This window comes from Pseudonaja textilis, chromosome 2 (assembly GCF_049901715.1).
Source record: "Pseudonaja textilis isolate UNSWEBS1 chromosome 2, rPseTex1.2, whole genome shotgun sequence".
In the NCBI taxonomy this organism is placed as follows: domain Eukaryota; kingdom Metazoa; phylum Chordata; class Lepidosauria; order Squamata; family Elapidae; genus Pseudonaja; species Pseudonaja textilis.
Genome location: NC_141991.1, coordinates 153,794,151 through 153,813,549, shown reverse-complemented (window position 1 = coordinate 153,813,549; position 19,399 = coordinate 153,794,151). Strand labels below are relative to the sequence as shown.

At 39.9% G+C, this 19,399-nt stretch overlaps 1 protein-coding gene across 7 annotated transcripts in view; it reads right to left on the bottom strand.

Annotated features, from left to right (window-relative positions):
- Positions 1–19,399, bottom strand: part of SLC44A2 (solute carrier family 44 member 2 (CTL2 blood group)) — a 235,826-nt gene that overhangs the window by 16,786 nt on the left and 199,641 nt on the right. For all 7 annotated transcript variants that reach the window (XR_003375550.2, XM_026716836.2, XM_026716835.2 and 4 more), the window contains exons 9-20: positions 13,077–13,160; positions 12,096–12,208; positions 11,488–11,619; positions 11,171–11,270; positions 10,593–10,685; positions 10,349–10,433; positions 9,504–9,766; positions 8,848–8,942; positions 8,390–8,493; positions 7,553–7,626; positions 3,336–3,406; positions 2,675–2,763 (exon numbers count right to left, since the gene is read on the bottom strand). Coding sequence is in view for 6 of the 7 variants with exons in the window: in XM_026716836.2 (XP_026572621.1) it covers positions 2,675–2,763; positions 3,336–3,406; positions 7,553–7,626; positions 8,390–8,493; positions 8,848–8,942; positions 9,504–9,766; positions 10,349–10,433; positions 10,593–10,685; positions 11,171–11,270; positions 11,488–11,619; positions 12,096–12,208; positions 13,077–13,160 (1,303 nt within the window). In the remaining variant the exon portion in view is untranslated. The remainder of the gene's footprint in view (positions 1–2,674; positions 2,764–3,335; positions 3,407–7,552; positions 7,627–8,389; positions 8,494–8,847; positions 8,943–9,503; positions 9,767–10,348; positions 10,434–10,592; positions 10,686–11,170; positions 11,271–11,487; positions 11,620–12,095; positions 12,209–13,076; positions 13,161–19,399) is intronic.

Genomic DNA, 19,399 nt, shown 5'->3' with positions numbered 1-19,399 from the left:
GCTCAAGAGCTGATGTTGAAACACCGATCCAAATCTGCCATTTGTTAACCAGGCAGATGCAAGCAATGTGGCAGTGGGAGCTGTCCTATTGCAGACAAACATAAAAGGACTGTTGCAGCTGTGTGCTTATACATCCAGAAAATTTAGTTTGACTGAACGCAACTGGGCAATTTGGGAGAAGGAGGCATTTGCAGTTCGTTGGGCCTTGCTCACCTGGAGACATTTACTGGAGGGAAGTCCACATCCGTTTGAGGTGTGGACTGATCATAAGAATTTGGAAGCATTGCAAAGCCCATGCCGATTATCCCCAAAGCAGGTTAGGTGGGCGTTGTATTTTAAATGGTTTAATTTTACATTAAAATATGTTCTATCAGGAAAAAAATTCATGGCAGATGCCTTATCACAGCTTCCTCAATACAATAACCAAAGGGATAATATAATACAACCACTTATACCATGCAGTAACCATGCCGAGTCATTAAAAACTACTATACTCACCAGTGACTGGCCTACTATATTAACAGAAGATCAATGGTTGATCGATAATAAAAGTCAAGTTGAAATGAGAAATGGGATTGCGTAGCGAAAGGATAAAATGTATGTTCCGAATAGTCTACGATCGACAGTACTGAAACGTTGTCATGACAACAAAACAGCAGGACATTATGGGTTTTTAAAAACATTGCACTAAGTGAAACGACGATTTTGGTGGCCGGGTATGAGGACATATATAGAACGCTATGTGAAATCATGTCCTACCTGTATGGTTAATAAAATAAAAATAGGGAAACCCATCGGGTTATTGCAAACTGTGTCTGAGCCCATAAAACCTTGGCAAGACATTGGTATGGACTTCATAGTGGAACTACCACAAACTCGTGGCTACAATGTTCTATGGACCGTCATTGATTTATTTTCCAAGCAGGCACATTTCATCCCTTGTAAAGGATTGCCTTCTGCTAGAAAATTAGCAGTTTATTCATAAAGCATGTTTATAGATTACATGGTGTACCATGCAAAATCATATCTGACCATGGAGTACAGTTCACAGCAAAATTCTGGAGAGAATTTATATACTTGATTGGGTCTACCCAAGGATTAAGTACGGCTTACCACCCGTGTACCAATGGAGCTGCGGAATGAGCTGATGTCGCTATAGAGCAATGTACGGTGTTACGTAAATTACCAACAGAGTAACTTGGTGGACCTACTTCCGTATGCTGAAATAGCATACAATAATACAATCCATAGTAGTACGGGATTTTCTCCATTTCAGATAGTTAGTGGTACGGAGTTTGTACCAATACCGGAATGGCCTCATGCAACTCGGGAACCAAATACTGTTTCAACTTTGGCGGATAAGATACGGAAACAATGGGAAACAGTAAAAGTTGCCTTAAAACAAGCACAAGCAGAGTACAAACGTCAGGTGGATAAAAAATGATCCGCACAAGTCCAATAGAACATAGGCGACTGGGTATATCTCTCAATGGAATACATACAGTTGGGTCTTCCTAATAAAAAATTAGGTCCAAAATATATTGGACCGTTCTTAGTGATACGAGTTATAAATCCAGTCACAGTTGGGCTTTGACTATCTTCACGTTTTAAAAGGATTCACCCTGTATTTCTTATCAGTCTTCTTAAACAAGCTAATATGACTAGACAAGAGCCCAGAGTAAGGACCCCTGGCCCAATCCATGATGATCATTACGAGATTAAGGAAATACTTGATTCCTGACATCAGCGCGGAATCCTACAATATTTAGTAAGGTGGGAGAGCTATCAATTAGCAGACACTTCATGGGTATCATATAAAGATGTGTCTGCTACTCGTCTACATCAACAATTCCATAAAAAATATCCTAAGAAGGCAGGCGGGAGGTATGAACAAGGGGCATTACATCATCCTAACCATATTCCCTTTATTACAGATGGAGAGAGTAGAGGGGGTCACCTGTCAGGCTTCACTGATCGTGCCTGACACATTGCCAGTCACCTAATAAGGAGTGGGAGATGGGTCTCCAAATCTGCGCCTCCTACCCAACTGGCTGTTCCCCTCGCTGAAACAACATGGGACTGTTGGCTGTTCCATTTGCGGCACGTAACAATGTGGATCCATTGCAAGTGCCTGCCGAACTATCTTTAGTTGCAGGGCGTGAGGATTGTATTGCATTCCAGCGATGAGGCGGGGAACTCATCTTATTGTGGTTTCCTTTTCTTTGGCTTATGAGTCAGCACTTCAGGGTTGGGTGTGTTCTGGGCATTGGATATAGTTGCGATTAGGATTGTGGGCGGCGGAGCGTGGGGTTAATTAGTTAGGCGGATGCTAGTTTGGGAAGGGGATGGGGCATAAAAGGCGCTGAGAGGCGTTCACTCTCAGCGCTGGCTTTGCTCGGGATTGCCATTGTGGGAGAAAACAATCTACAATAAACTACTTTTCACCAAACCTGTGAGCAAATGTGTTTGTTGACTGAGTTTCCAGATTTCCGAAATAGGGCTTACACATATTATATTTTAGTAAAGTAGTAGTGACACTTTCTCAACCCTCCCTCCTAAGCAACACAACTATCAAACTTCAATGCTATAAAGTAGATAAAACAAACAGAAAACAGCTGCTAAGCAATACAGCTGGAATTGGAGAAAAAATATCCATATTTTAAAAAATACTAACCAGAATGGGGACCCAGTAATAATTGAGAGTTGGTGCTGTGTCTTGAATCAGTTTTATTCTCTGGGTAAAAAAAAAGAAAGCAAGGATACCTAAAAAGAAATGAAAATAATTAAATTTCACGTTTTTCTCTATATCTTTAGTTCCAATTTGTAAATCCCATCATTTTTACAAATGAGTTTGACTTTGACCCATACATATTTCAACAGATTTCTTTCCCCCTCACAAATGGGGTTTAGATCTTGTACTTGTTTCTACATATTATGAAAATGTTATAACATGCAAGAGAGGTGGAAAAAGTCTTCCCTAGCTTTATGTCCTCTACATATACTGGATTACAACTCTTGATATCTTAAAAGTTGAGGCTAGTGACTTGCAAGTGGAAATTTTTGGAAGAACAAAAGTAGGATTGAAGTAAAGTAGATCAAAACATAGAAATCATACTTAGGAAAAGAAAAGCTTTACCTCCAGCTATATTAGAATTCCATTCTTGTTATGCAAAAAAAAAGGCTTTGATCCCTGCTTTAAATATATTCCTTATTGCATATACAATTTCATTCAAATGCAAATGCTAAAACCTAAATGAAATCTGCATGGAAACACCAAAAAGAAGACCAATGAGTGACCAAACAAGAGAAAACCCAAAATATCATAAATGTCTTACCAACACTTCCCACAATTAGGATTTTTCCAAGGAAAAACAGGAAATCAGTGACTTTATCCAAAACAGCCACTCTGAATACAAAGAGGAAACAACTACAGTTACAGATAGTCCTTGATCACTGTTAGGAATGTAAGTCACCTAACAGTTACTTGGGTTGGAAAATATATAAACCAGGATAGACATTTTAATACTGTCTCTTTAAGGGAATGCTAAAATTGTAATTGGGTATGGTTCCACAAACAGCCATAAGATGGAGCCAGAAACCTGGCTTGTTCTGTTCTGGTGTTTCTGGAGAGTGTTGCCGTTCCTCCATTTTTCCCTATTGACTGTTATTCTTGGATTTGATGTAAGTCTGTTGCTGAACTGTTTTTGATATTGGACTTTGATAGTTGGATTATCCCTGGACTGAAAACTGACTACTTTAACTGTGAATGACTTGGACTGCTTGTTTGGATTTTGCTTAAACGTTTATTGGAAGTAAAAACCTACATTTTACTATACAGTGTATCTGTGTGCTAGTTGTGTGTTATTCTTCACTACTCTCACTACGTTTCCCTGTGTGCACTCATTCTCCTAACGGGGAATTACCTCAACAATCACAATTTCCATTGCTAAGCAAGACTTGTGTGAGTTTTGCCCTATTGTGCAAACTTTTTTTGGCATAATTGTCAAGTGAATCACTGTGGTTGTTAAGTTAGTAACATGGTTGTAAAGTAAATTTGGCTACCCCACTGACTCTGTTTGTCAGAAGGTCACAAAAAGTGATCCCATGGCTTCAGACACTGCAATCATAGTTGCAGCAATCCAAATTTTGATCATGTGACTATGAGAATACTGCAATGGTTATTAAGTGTGAAAAATGGTCATGACACTTTTTTCAATGCCCTTGGAACTTCAAATGGTCACTAAATGAATTGTTATGAGTCAAGGACTAACTGTATAGAATTGCTATAGAAATATATTTGAGAATGTTACAACAATGCCTACTTTATATCATGCATCAGCAGAACTCAGGCAGGTGATGGGAGATTACCTGAAAATTCCAGGTAGAAAAATTACATGCTATTAGAAATAGAAAAGGACTGCTTCTGGTTAGGCTCCCTCAACAACAGACCAAAATCTGCAATTGTCTGTGGTTTTGGTTTGTGCTTGCTGCTGGAGGGCTCTGATCTACTTGATTTGGGGCTGAAGCCACCCCGTAGAAGTGGCGAAGGGGAGATCGCCAGCTGGGTTGAGGGGAGCCACATCTCTCCTCCTTGGCTAGGCATAAAACTCCTCTCCAAAGGCGGTTGCAGCAGTGGTCAAAATGGCCATCCCAAAGAGGAAGATCTGACCGGACAAGATTGTGCAGGAGCGGAGAAGAGGACAGCTTGGGTGTCCAGGCTAAGAAGAATTAACATCTGAATACAAGGTACCCTGGAACTAAAATATTTAAGAACTTTTGAAAAAGATTTTTAAAAGCAGCAGTAAAGAAGAGGGGGAAAAAGTTTTTACAGCTGGAAGTGTCTTCGAACTTTGAGAGAAAAATTAGAAGAAGAAATTAGGAAAACAATCTTGTCACCAAATAGGCAAATTTAAAGCTGAAATTGAAAGCGTCAAAGGGAAAATAAGAAGTCTTTGAAACTTAAAAGCCAGAAAAGGAGAAAAAGTGAAGGAAGGAAAAAGAGGGTGGAACTTGGACATTTCAGAGAGCGCCATCTGATGTTAAAAGACACTAATGTGAACTCTTAAAAGATTTTTAAAGAATAATGAAGTAAATGAAACTTTGCTACAATCAAAATAGAGCCCCCAGAAAGTGAAAATGGAGCTTGGAACTTCGTAACAAAGAAAGAAGAAACTGTTCTGGAACTGTTTGATGATTTTGGAAACTTTGGACAGTGCACTATTAGAGAGTACAATTGAAATTAATTCTGGGAAGTAATTTTATAGAATTTGGTTGTCTAAAAGTACTGGGAAGTGTTGAAAGATGGCAGAACTTTATCTGGAACTGAAAATGGAATTAAAAAACATGAAGGAACAGCTGCAAGAAAAAGGAGAATTGTTTGGCTTTGTTCTACAATCTCTGGAAATGGCGGTTTTAGAGTATGAGGATCAGCAAAAAGTTTCAGAGGAAGAAGACTTGAATAAAGAAGAGGTCATCTTTAACAGAAAATTGGGACAATGAGGTTTGAAATTCAAAGAGGGGGAAAAGGGGATTTAAAAATTGGAGATTAGAGGAGGTAATTAGAAAAAGGAACAGTGTGAAAAATAAACAAAATACAAGAAAAGAGCAGAAAGGAGGATTACAGAAAGAAGCATTAAAGACGGAGGAGGACAAAAATTGGCAGGAGAAAAAAAAGGGAAAATAAAGGGAAAAGAAGTTACAAGAAACAGAATCAGAAAATAAAGAAATATGAGAAATGAACAAGAATTAAAGGAAATAGTTTGATAGACATAGAGACAATGGCTGCTAATATAATTAAGATAGAGAATTCTGCATGGTGACATGTGATTGAATGAATATATTAGAAATAATAAATTATGCAGAAAACAGAAATATGCAATTAAAATGGAAGATTAAATTTTTATTGCTATTCAATGGAATGTCTGATAACAGATTAAATAAAATATGAAAACATATAAAACATAATTGAATATATTAATGTATACTAGAAGGACTGTAAGGAGATTAATAACAGTTTCTAGGATGAATTTGAATTGATTATTATTGTTTTTCATTGAATTTTAAAATTGTTTAGAGGTAATTTAAAGGAGAAATACCATGCGGAATCTGATTAAAAAGGGATTTATGTTATAATATAGCGATTAGGTGAGGAATGTTATAATTGTTTAATGGGATAATTTAAAAGTAGAATGTTTAATGGGAAGGGAACTAACTGTAAGATATAAATGTGACACACTCTAATTGGCAACTATAGGGGAAAACTTGTTTTGTAATGTTTGAAATGTGGATAGGTAATGAAATTGTAAACAGGACAGATAAAAGTATAAGTATAATTATTATGAAGATACGAACTTTATGAAAAGGATATGTAATAGATTTAGAAATGAATGAGAAAGCTATAAAATAAGCCTGAGGGAAGTATTTGAGGGAAAAATTAATAAAGAATATATAAAGTAGTGATAAGATATGAAATTGAAGATGAAAGATGAATATGTAACTGATTATATCTGTACAGAGATGTGAAAACCTGGAACCATGTGTTCACTAAAAAGAGATGTTTTATATTTCTTTTGTTTTGTGAAAACCCAAATAAAATTGTTCAAAAAAAAAGAAAGAAAGAAAGAAAAGGACCATGAAGTCAAGCTCAATTAAAAGAAACCTTTTATTTTAGACCAGAGTTCCCCAACCTTTCTGGATGGATGGCCCAGGGGGAGGGGGGAAAGAGGGGATGGTTTTGCAGGTGCAGCAGGTATGTGTGGAGTACCTGTTGATCGCAAGAGTGGTGCCATGAACACCAGAGATGCTTGTGTGAGTGGGCACGAATGCCTGCAATGCTCACACGAGTGGGGATGTGACCACCAGAGATGCTCGCAGAAGTGGGGCCATGAGCATCAGAGGTGCTAGTGCAAGTGGGGCCACAAGCACCTGTGATGCTAGATGAGTGAGGCCCTGAGCGCTCACGTGGCTTGGTTGCGAATAGGCTGCAGAGCAGTAGTGGGCTGCAGCCCACAGGTTGGGGACCCCTGTTTTGATCATAGGTAAACAAAACAAACATTTTAATATGGTCAAATATCTGATTCAAACTGAGCACACCTTATAATTTTTTCATAATAAATTTCTGTTTGCAGGAATAAATTTTTACAGCATTTTCATGCCACTTTCCATTTAAAAAATATGAAGTTTAGATTTATAAGAATTGCTGTAAACTATACAATGTAAACAATAAAATATATAAATATTTCATAATTAGAGCAGATGATACAATTTATTTATGTATTATATTTATATGTCATCCATCTCATTCTGCCAAGTGACAATCAAGAAAACTTGGATGCATTCATATACACAGGAATTCATATTTCTGTACTCTTTCCCAGTTGGGAGTCTACAAGGTGAGCACTACCATACAGAATGCCCACTGCCACAGCACATTTAAATGATAATCTTTCTACCAGTTTATCATGGAGTTTCAGCTACTAAATCTAACAATAAAGAACTTGCCAAGCTCTTCCAAACAGAATAATAAAACCAAAAGCAGCTTCCAGGCCCTCACCTGATTATGTTCCTCATGAGCAAGGAAAAGGCGTTCCTGGCAGAAGTGCAGAAATTGGTACCATAAATAGCAATCTAGGCAAATTGCCAAAGGGGAAAAAAAAGTCTATTGAAGAACATTCTTTTTTTTTTAACAAAGACATGATTACTTAGAGCCAGAAAAGGGCATATATAATACAGATATTAAGGCAGTATCAATGCCATGATAAATGTTACAAACAAACAAACAAAATTTGTACATGACTTTGGGGGATGTGAAGGGAAGAGAATAAGAAGAAAAATACACTGTACTCGCCTTGATCCCTTATCTTGTTTGTTAGCCCTGATCTTCTTCCCATCATGTCCCAGCCCCCCAACTCAGCTAGCTTTAAAAAGATCTTTATTTAATAACCCTGGCACCAAGGGGCTCCAACTACTCTATCAGGCCCCCAATTTATTCCTTCAGATGCCTCTCCCCTTATTCAGTTCTTGAAATTCACAAGAACTTCATGATTCACAATCAACTTCACAATAACAATCAATACAGAATAAATGTGAATGGGTAATTAGCATTTTCATCTAAAACCAGTACTAAGAATGATGAATAACTGCTACAGCATTGGCATGGCATCATCAGGACAAGTAAATGCACTACACAAATGATCAGGATGAGCATTTGGCTGCATTTGGCAGCCAAGTCTACTTTAAATGTTTTAATGAGTAATAAAGAATTTAAAGGAAAACTTGCAACTTTTGCCAAAGATATGACTAAGTATTTAGAACATTTCCCTTACTGTGCAGAGCATCTAGAAATCTGCAATAATGCCCTAAATAAGTCACAGATGCTTGAATTCCTCACCATAATGTATGCATTTCTATTCAAAAACTTGATGAACTTCTCCAGGCACCAGAAGCAGCATTTTAAACAGGTCAAAAGGAACTTGGCAAACATATTCTCAGAAGCTAATGGATTGCAAAACAGAACAGGAGAAAGTTCTTATTATTTTCTCTCTTACATTAGAGTCACACATTCCTCTGGTTTATCTATCTATCTATCTATCTATCTATCTATCTATCTATCTATCTATCTATCTATCTATCTATCTATCTATCTATCTATCCATCCACCCACCCACCCACCCACCCATCTACAGTGCAAAATTCTTATAGGTCTTAAGCTGCTACAGAATGCTACAACAAAGATCAAAATAAAAATTTAAAAAATCTAACACCCCACAAACCACAACAGCACCATCCCTTTGGGTAAGTTTACAAAAGAAATGCCTGAAAGTTTTTGTCAATAGAAAGGGTCAATACCTTTTAGTTTATGATCCAAGTACTCCAGAATGACTCGAATGACCTGGACAATGGCAAGAATTAGGGATCCAAAGGCCAGTGAACCTGTGTGATACCTGCAGGGAGAAAACAGCAGCACAGAAATTGGACTAGTGAAGGCTGCAACACACCTGTGCACTTTTTCTTAAAGAAAAGATAACATATTTCTTCACTGGAGTCTCTTCTGGCTGTGGGAATTACTGTGCTTAAGAGCAGTACTTATCAGGTCCAGAAAAGATTTATTTGTAGGAAGCCTTTGTAGGAGAGTTCTTTTGCAGAAGCTTCTTCAAATTTTCAGAAGTTTTTGAAACTACCTGTGATCATGTTGAGTCTGCTCTCACAAAGAAAACTGCAGCACTTTTCATCCAAGGGAATCTAATTGGCCTGAATAAGCCTAATATCAATTTCAGTTGTAATACTAGCATCTCAGAAATCAGCCTCTTTTCTAAATCACAAAGCAAAGAACACCTTGCCACCTCATCTTATCCAAATTGCAAAGAATTTTATACTAAACTCAGACCAATCTTTTTAGTAAATTTAGTGGTCCCTAATAACAATTTCCTATTCCTCCAAAAGGTAAACATTGTTGATATCCAGACAAATGGATCTTTTTTTCCTCTGCACCCCAGTCCCTTTACCTGAGTGCTCGACCAAAGGAGGAGAAGAGGGGAAATGCTGGCATATCATCAGGTTTTTTAAAAGCCCAGTAGTATGATGCAAAGGCTCCAGCAAGTGTGACTTGGCCCAAGGCAATGACAAAGTTAGCCAGCCAAAAGAACATGAAAATATTGAAAATCTGAAAGACGATGAGATACTTGTGGTAGGCAGTCTCACCACCATAGAAGGCAAAGCGACAACGTGCTCCTGGGCATAGCTTGGTGACGTTGGAAGTACTGAAGGTCTAAAAGAAGGAAGAAAATTGTTATTTGTTAAAGTTCCATTAAAATGTCTTACTTGAAAATAATGTTGCTTTTCTATTTTTTTTCTCTAAGTATATATGCAGACTTCCAAAAATCTGGGCAGAACAGACATTTTGCCTTGTGAATTGTGAAATTTGGCTTTCTAGAATGTCCAGAATGCATCAATTATTAATACATTATATGAGAAATTATTCCTTTTCTTTTGCCTTTCAAAAAGTAATTTAAAATAATGAACAAGGGCATAGAGCTAATTCTCCTATAAATTCATGTTTATACTTGCTAAAGGAAAACAGTGCATACTTGCTTATCTTTCCCTAAGTTATCTTTCCCTAAGTACAAACATAGTCTTTGAACATCCCATTTTCTGGAATAGGAGGGAAATCTGCTTGACTCAGACTCTTCAAAGCAAGGTGTCAACTGGACTGGAAGGAGTGAGCCTCATCTGAGGCCCTTGCAAGAAGATCTGTCACACATTTAGCAGGAAGTGGACTGCTATATTCTTGTGGTTTCTAAACAGCTTGAATGAAAATATTTTCACTAGTTAATTATTTTAAGTTCCTTACCTCTGGTTTGCAAGTTGTTCCAGCATATTGGCATTCTGTATCATTAAACACCTTGTAGACAGCTTCATTAGAGGTAGACAAGAAACTAGAAGCAGTCAAGGAACTTTTCATTATAGTAATAAAAATGCCACTTTTGCTTGCCTGAGATGAACATCTGAGAAGTTGGTTATTTGTTGTTATTGCAACCTATCCTCTTCATATTATTTCTTTCCCCAGGAAAGAAAGAAAAATTGAGGAAGGATACACAGCAGTACTAGCCCAGTAAGCAATGCAGAGACACACCAGAAAGAAAGTACACAGAGGAAACAAAAGTGATGTCATGATGTGTCCGATAGCCCTGCAACAGGGATGGGAAATGGGGAGAAAGAAAAAGCACATGATTCCATTCTAGTGACTTAGTATAGCCAGCCACAATAAAGCCTTGTTTGTTCTTTGGCTACATTAGGACTTGGTTTTACTTATATTCATCTATAGTATAGTATATCCATAGTTAACCTATGGTATATCCAGGATAGTTAACAGTTTCTATTCAAGGAGTATATATTGTATCTGCATACTTTTAACTCTTCTGGAAGAAATGAATAAAAAGAATGTTTTATACAGTATTTGAGATAGACAATCAGTTTGTTCCTTTGCAAAAAGAGAGAATTATTCTCAATTTAGAGTTTTCTCTTTTGTTTGTTGATGCTGTACAGATCTACACGATTTTCCAATGGGAATAGAGTTAGACAAGAATAGCAAGCCAATTCTTGAGAACTATAAAACTGAGGGGATGGTTGTGGATGACATTTCCAAGAATAGAAGAGTCCAAGTTAGCCTCACCTGCTAGCTTCCTTGATCAGTGCAATGGCAATGAGGATTCTCTTGCGCAAGAAGATAAGCAGTAGGATGATGATAACTTCCATAATGCATAGGATGATCACTGGATCAAAAAAAAAAAGAGGGAATGACATGATTCCTGTCCTGTACAGCATTTACTGAGCAAGATAAAAACACAAACTAGAAAAATTCTTAGAACTATTCAGAATACACTTTTATCTGTCTGAAAGTTTGAAGAGATCTCCAATTTTTAAATAGCTTCTAGGACTGCTCAATAAAAAGGCCATGTCACTAAGTAGTATACTCGAAAAGGAACTCACTGAAAGCTAACCAAGTTTGTTTCAGATGGAGATAGACACGAAAATCTGTCTGGAATCCAAGTTCCATCAAGGAGACATCAGAACCAGTCTGTCCTTTCAGATGAGCATATTCCATATAACAATGAAATATCCCTGGAAGACAAAATCAGGAGTTGGAAAAGCCAGAGAAAAGGTTTTGCGAAAGGTTTAACATTCTCATTACTTTATACCTATAGTATTGCAGCCTAAATGTGGAGCGGTGATTAAAGATACAGAAAGCAAATTCACATAGACATAGTATATAAAGGCTTAGCAGAATTTTCCCCAATCTGACATTTTCAGATATGTTATGTTACAACTCTCAGAATTCTCCACCAGTACAACTGAAGACTTATCTGTAGAATCAGCCATGGGTACCTCATTAATGTATAGTCTTCTAGATACTGTTAACTCCAGCCTCCAGCAGCTCATCATGGTTAGCTCACAATTATGATGATTTGGAATATTTTAGAAGTCTATATTTGGAAGTCTACATACTATCCACCTCTAAACTAAATCTCCAGATTGAGAATGAGAATTTCTAGTAGACTTTTGCCATAACCCATCAGTCAAGACTTGATTTAACTCACCATATCCAAGCACCAGGATCACCAGTACAATCATCACCCAAATCATGATCCCTGCCAGGAATCGGAGCAGAACAATAAATACAAGGCTGACTACCATGGAAATCACGAGGCCTCTGCATATGGAAGACAAAAAGTCTTGAAATAGTTCTTGCATTGAAAACTAAATATCATATTTAAAAGAAGAAAAGGTACCCAAGAAATGTAAGCTCAGGGGAATATTATATTTTCATCATAGATTTTTAACATGAACTTCTTTGTTCCATGTTTCTTTGTCTTATATTTACATAAATATATATGGAATAATTATTAATTTCTTCTGTAACTTCTCATTTGCTACATTACCATGCAGATATTTACAATTATAACTGATATAATTAATTGATTCTATGAATCAATTAATAAAATAGCTACAGTCATTCCTAATGCTAAACCAGGATTTTTAAACGCATGATTTGTTGAATAAACTACAGTAGTTGAATAAACTACAGTAGTCTGATTTACACATCCCAAATAAATGAAATCCCAAATAAATTAAAACATTTGGTTGTGAAACAAGCCAATATGGATGGATATGGATAAACAATGTAAATTATGTAAAACAAATGAATGTTCATTGCAGAATGCTCCCCTAAATCGAGGGAATGAACAAATAGGCAGGCAAGGGAGCATTACTTCAGCTAGAGCAAAGACAGAGTGCCAAGACTGCTAGTATAATAAGTTAAATTTTTGGATACAGGCCAAAGAAACCCAAGCCCAAAATCTTGCTTGATAATTGGCTTACTGAGTGGCTTTGGGCCAGTTGTTATCTCAGGTCAATCCTCCCTTGTAAGGTTGATATGGATTAAATTAAGGAAGATCCTCATATAAACCACCTCAAGTTTATACATTTTCTAATTTCTCCAATGTTCTGTTTTTGGGATAGTTTGGCCCCAAATTCATTCTATAGATGACAGTAACTGGGCTATTCAGTCCTATGCTTACATTATTATCCAGTACCAGGAAACGGTGTAATCTTCAAAGATTTTCATAGCTACTTGTCTTGTCTCCAGAAGAACATTTGCCTTTCTGTAATTAAAAGCAGCATAAAGTGAAAATAACAGAAGGAAAGAATGTGCATTTTCTATAAATGTGTAAATCTATCTTTAGAATGTACGAAAGCGCCTATGAGCACCTATTTTTATATTGATAAAGCACACATTTTTACCCAAGGCTTGTGGGGCTTTGAAAGTTGCTCCCAACTGTCTCTGCATTCACAGAAAACAGAACTGCAATCAAGCCTTTACAAACAGGCATTAGGTTCATGCTCCTATATGCTCCGAAGTATCTTTTGGTGACCAAATGAAGAGCACTGATGATCCTTAGAAGCTATTGTGACATAGGCAAAGCTGTTACAGAACAAGTATCGGTTTAATATAGGCTGCTGAAAATGGAAGAAAGGATGTCCAATCTATACCAAGATATCCTCTTTCACCTGCTCTTACTGTATCTGTTTATCAACCACAGGTAAAGATAAAGGTTCCCCTCACACATACATTCTAGTTGTTTCTGGCTCTAGGGGGCGGTGCTCATCTCTGTTACAAAGCCAAAAAGCCATCGCTGTCCAAAGGTGTCTCCATGGTCATGTGGCTGGCATGACTAAACACCAAAAGTGCATGGAACGCTGTTACCTTCCCACCAAAGTGGTCCCTATTTTTCTACTTACATTTTAACATGCTTTCGAACTGTTAGGATGGCAGAAGCTGGGACAAGTAATGGGAACTCATTCCATTAGGCGGTGCTAGGGATTCGAACCGCCAAACTGCCAATCATTTTTTATCAACAAGCTCAGTGTCTTAGCTGCTGAGCCACCATGTCCCTCATGTTTATCAGCCATATTGAACTTAATTCTTACAAACAGAGAATAAGTAATAAAGGGTGTTGAAACCTCAGGAATCTTGGGTGAGAGTGACTATGTCATACTAGAATTCAACATAACGCAAACACAAGTAATAGAACACAATGACACCAGAGTCCTAGATTTTCAAGGAGCTGATTTAACAAACTCAGAGAGAACTTGGGAAATATTTCTTGGATGAAAATCCTTAAGGAGAAAAGAACTCAAGAAGCTTGGGAAATTCTGAAAAATATAAAAGCCCAGACCAGCACAATACTGGTGAAAAAGAAAAACAAGAAATCCAAGAAGAAACCAGAATGGCTGCACAAAAATCTCTCTGACAAATTGAAAGACAAAAAGGACAGGTACAAAATATGGAAAGAGGGACACACAAATAAGGCAGAATATCAGCAGATAGCCAGAATCTGCAAAGACGAAGTCAGGAAAGCAAAGGCTCAGAATGAACAAAGACTTGCAACAAAAGTCAAAAATAAAAGTTTCTTCCAGCATATAAATAACAAGAAAAAAATAAAGAAAATAGTCGGTTAATTAGAGAGAAGATGGCAAGCAAGTAACAGACAACAGAGAGAAAGCAGAGCTGCTTAACTCATTCTTTGTTTCAATCTTCATGCAAAAAGAAACAGTAGTCCAACCTACCAAAAACATAACTGTAAAAGACAGACTAAAAATAAAAGCTTATTTTTCTTAAAATAAGCCAAAAAAAGTTTCATCTTGAATACAAATCACTGGGACTTGATGGATTACATCCCAGAGTTCTAAACAGTGATGGGATTCAATTTTTTTTACTACTGATTCTGTGGGTGTGGCTTATTTGGTGGGTGTGGCTTGGTGGTCCTGTGATTGGGTGGGTGTTGGGGTGGGATTCTACCGGTTCGAACTGGTTCAATAGAACCGATTGTTATGATTCTGCGCAGTTCAGAGAACTGGTAAATTGTGCCCCTGGCTGGCACCGCCCCTTCCTGCCCACTCACTTGCCCCACTCAGGCATTCCTCATCTCACTTGCCATTGCTAACCTGCCTTCACCCGCCATTGCTGCTTGCTTTCCACCATGGCCCTGATCTCCCTAAGTGAGTGAGCCTACAAACAAGCCCCGGTCGAGTCGACTCCCCAGGCCTGCCTAGGCCGCTGTGCTGTCCCTCCCCCCTGTCCCCAGGCTTGCCTGGTTTGCTTCGCCATGACCTAGCTAGCTGGCTGCACCCCCCCACTTCAAGGCCATGGCCACACTGCCCAGGAGAGAATGTTCCCTTTCTCCCCCCGGTGTTGCTGGATCCAGCTGGGGGAACGCTCTGGTGTGCTCTGCCGCCGCCGCCACCAAAGCTGCCCAAGGAAATTCCCCACCACCGGCACATTTCCAGGATGCACTGCCACCTCTCTCTCCCGCTCTCCCCCTCTTCCCCTCCTCTGTGTCTCCCTCAAAGCTGCGGCTGAGCCAAGCCAGTAAGCTCTCCTTGGCGCTCTTCGCTACTTCTTTCATTTCTTCGTTTTGGAATCCAGACTGGTTCACAACAATCGCCAGTCGCGGTGGAAGTGTCCCTTTGGGAGACCCTTCTCCTCCTCTTGTGACTGGCAGCTGTGATGGGATGGGGCCTGGGGGGTGCACACACACAGGGAGACGCTCCTCAAGTGAGTGCCAAAGCACAGAACACCCAGGTGCGGAGCAGGCAGCTGCTCGCTTGAGGACTGTCCCCACGTGTGTGCAACCCCCCTGCCCCACCACAGCCGTTGGTCACAAGAGGAGGAAGAGGAGGAGAAGGATCACTGTTCAGCCAGTCTAGATTCCAAAAAGAAGAAATGAAAAGAAGTAGCAAAGAACACCAAGGAGAGCTTGCTGGCTTCGTCCAGCCATGTCTTTGAGACACACATGCACACACAAACACACAGAGAGAGACACGGAGAGAGGGGAAGATAGGGAGAGAGACACAGAGAGAGAGACACACAGAGAGATGGTGGGGGGAGAGAGCCATAGAGAGACACAGAGAGAGGAGGGAAGCAAGAGGGGGGAAGACCAAGAGAGAGAGAGAGAAGAAAGAAAAAGAGAAAGGAAGCGAAAGGAAGAAAAGGGATGGACAAAGACAGGGAGAGATGGGACAAAGAAGGAAAGAGAGGGAGAGAGGGAGGAGAAAGTGAATGAGATATATGGATGGATCGATACATAGACGGAGGGAGGGAGGAAGAGAGAAAAAAGGAGAGGAAGGAAGGACACAAATCCTGGCTTCAGAAGACTCTGAAATAGCATAGCAATCTAGGGCTGGAAGGGATCTCGGAGGTCATCTTCTAGTCCAACCCCCTGCTCCAGCAGGAGATCCTTACAAAATCATAGAATAGCAGGGTTAGAAGGGTGTGTGTGTGTGTGTGTGTGTGTGAGAGAGAGAGAGAGAGAGAGAGAGAATAGCAAGAAAGAGGAAGGGAGAGAAAGAGAAAGAAAGAAAAAGAAATAGGAAGGAAGGAAGAAAGAAAGAAAAGAAATAGGAAGGGGGAAAGAGAGAAAACTCTGCTATTATTTTTAATTGTACCATTTTTTATCATATATTAATATTTTGCACTGTCCCTACACCTAGAGTGATTTTACTGCCTTTCTTTTACCCAGATATTTTTCAGAGTTTACATGTCTATAGTCCAGAGCATATATACATATGTGTTTAACAGAGTTGAAAGGGATATGGAGGTCTTCTAGTCCAACCCCCTGCTCACGCAGGAAAACTGAGGATGCCAAACTCTGAGTAGAGGTTTTGGAAAAGGTGTCAGAATAACAGAATAACACTTAGAAGGGACCCTGGGGGGGAACCCTATACCATTCAGAGAAATGGCTGTCCAGTCTTTTCATAAAACCTTCAATGTTGGAGCATCCAGAACTTCTGGTGGCAAGCAGTTCCACTGGTCAATTGTTCTCACTGTCAGGAAGTTTCTCCTTAGTCTTAGTTTGCTTCTCTCTTTGTTCATCCATTGCTTCTTGTTTGCCTTCTGGTGCTTTGGAAAACACATTGCCCCCCCTCTTTCTGGCAGCCCTTTAAAAGCCTGTTGCCTATCACACTCTTGAGCAAAGCATGTGAGCCATTTCCTCCTTTCAGTGGTCTATGAAAGTACATCTATAGTACGTAGATAATAAAGTCAAAAAATGGTGAACATTTTTACAGAACTATAAAGTTGAGGCTGGGTGTGACAAAGAATGGCTGGGGGGGAGGGGCGAGGCACCCCTTGATGTGAGAGACATTGAGTTGGTCACGCCCACACAGTCACATGACCACACCCAGCCAGTCATTTGACCACCAAGCCATGCCCAGCCAGTAAGCCACACCTATAAATTAAGCCATGCCCACAGAACCAGTTAAGAAATTTGAATCCCACCCCTGGTGGGTGTGGCTTGGTAGTCATGTAACTGGGTAGATGTGTCTTGGTCATGTGACTGTGTCGGCATGGCCAACTTGACGTCACTCATGTCAAGGGGTGCCTTGCCTGGCTTCAAAGAAATACAATTTCCCTCTCTATTTATTTACTATTACTGAACATCCAAAATACACTATGTAATCCTATGTACATATGCCATATGCGTACATACATATTACACAGTATAGTGTGTGTAAAGGCACACATAAAAATACATTATCTACTACATATACTGTATGTGCATGTACAGAGAGCGAGAGCGAGAGAGAGAGCGTTCTTCTAAAAACTATACACATTCAACCTCATTGTGTTTGGAAAAATACATAGTCCACTTTCTGCTACACATTTAACTATAACTTCTGTACATTAGAACATTACACACACCTTCAGATTTATTTCCCTAGTCTGCACTTGACCATTAGACCCAGGAGATATCATGGATTGAGTAAAATGTGGTGAAACTCACTTAACAATGCTCTTGCTTAGCAACCAAAATTTTGGGCTCAATTGTGGTTATAAGTGAAGAACTATCTCTGCCTTCCTCTGCATGGCAGCCTTGTCCTAGTAAACTCCTCTGCCAATTTTCCTCTCTGTTAGAGGCACCAAAATAATCCAGATTCCAGATGATATAAGGTCTCCTGCTGGAGCAGAGGGTTGGACTAGATGGCCTCCAAGGTTCTTTCTAACTGCTATTCTATGATTCTTTAAGGATCTCCTCCTGGAGCAGGGGGTTGGACTAGAACAGGGGTCTTCAAACTTGACAGCTTTAAGACTTGTGGACTTCAACTCCCAGAATTCTTCCTCCAATCATGTTAGCTCAGGAAATATGGGAGTTGAAGTCCACAAGTCTTAAAAGCTCTCAAATTTGAAGACCCTTGGACTAGAAGATGACCTCCGAGTTCCCTTCCAGCCCTAGATTGCTGTGCTCTTTCAGAATCTTCTGAAGCCAGGGTTTGTGTCCTTCCTTCCTCTCCTTTTTTTCTCTCTCCCTCCCTCCTTCCATGTATCTATCTATCCATCCATCAATTCAGCCATATATCTCATTCACTTTCTCCCCCCCTCCCTCTTTCTCTCCCTTCCTTCCATCTCATCTTTCTTTGTCTATCCCTTTTCTTTCTCTCTTTTTCTTTCTTTCCCTTTTCTCTTTCTTTTCTTTCTTCTTTCTTCTCTTTCTCTCCCTCTCCCTTTCTTTCTCTCTCTCTTTCTCTCTCTGTCTCTTTCCCTCACTCCCTCTTTCTCTCCTTCTCTGTTTCCCTCTCTCTCTTTTCCTCTCTTTCTATCCCTTCCCTTCCTCCTTCCCTCTCTGCTTCTAAAGCTAGGAGAGGAGACCCACCTGAAATAAACACACACACACATGCTTCCAAGTGCCCAGCAGTGTAGCTCATAACGAGGGTTCTTCCTGGCCAGTATCTGGTCCCGCATTGAACAAAAAAGCTGGCAGGCAAGGCTTCCAGGTCCAACAAATGGGCTGTAGGCGGGACTTCCTCCCCGCCTGCTTTTGGGGCTGGGAAATTCAAGCGAGGCATGTGCTGCAGCCTCGCCCCCCCCCCCCACCAGCAGCTCTGGGCTAGGCAGCTTTCCTGACTGCCTGAAACCTAACCTTCCTTCCTCTGCACTGAAAAAAACACGTGGCAGCTATAGGCTTCTTACAGCAGCTTTGTTCCACTTCTCCAATGCACCACCACCACAGCATTCTGGCCATGCAGGTCCACCCCACAGAGCCCGCTTAAAGCAAGCCCAAGCGGAGTGATGCAGAACTCCAAAAGAGGCAGCTGGAGACTGAAAAAGAGTTGCCTTTTTCAGTGCAACCGCCCAGCTGCTCCCCTCCTTCTCTGCCTGTATGGCCGAGGAGGACGACAGCAGTAGCCAGGCTGGGGCAGGCTTCTTGCACTGTGAAAGAGGTGGCTGGAGGAGACTCTTTTTTGGTCTGCAGCTGCCCCTTTTTCAGTGCAACTGGACGGCTGCTTCCCTCCTTCTCTGCCTGTTTGTTCTGTATGGCCGAGGAGGAGGAGAGCAGTCAGCTGG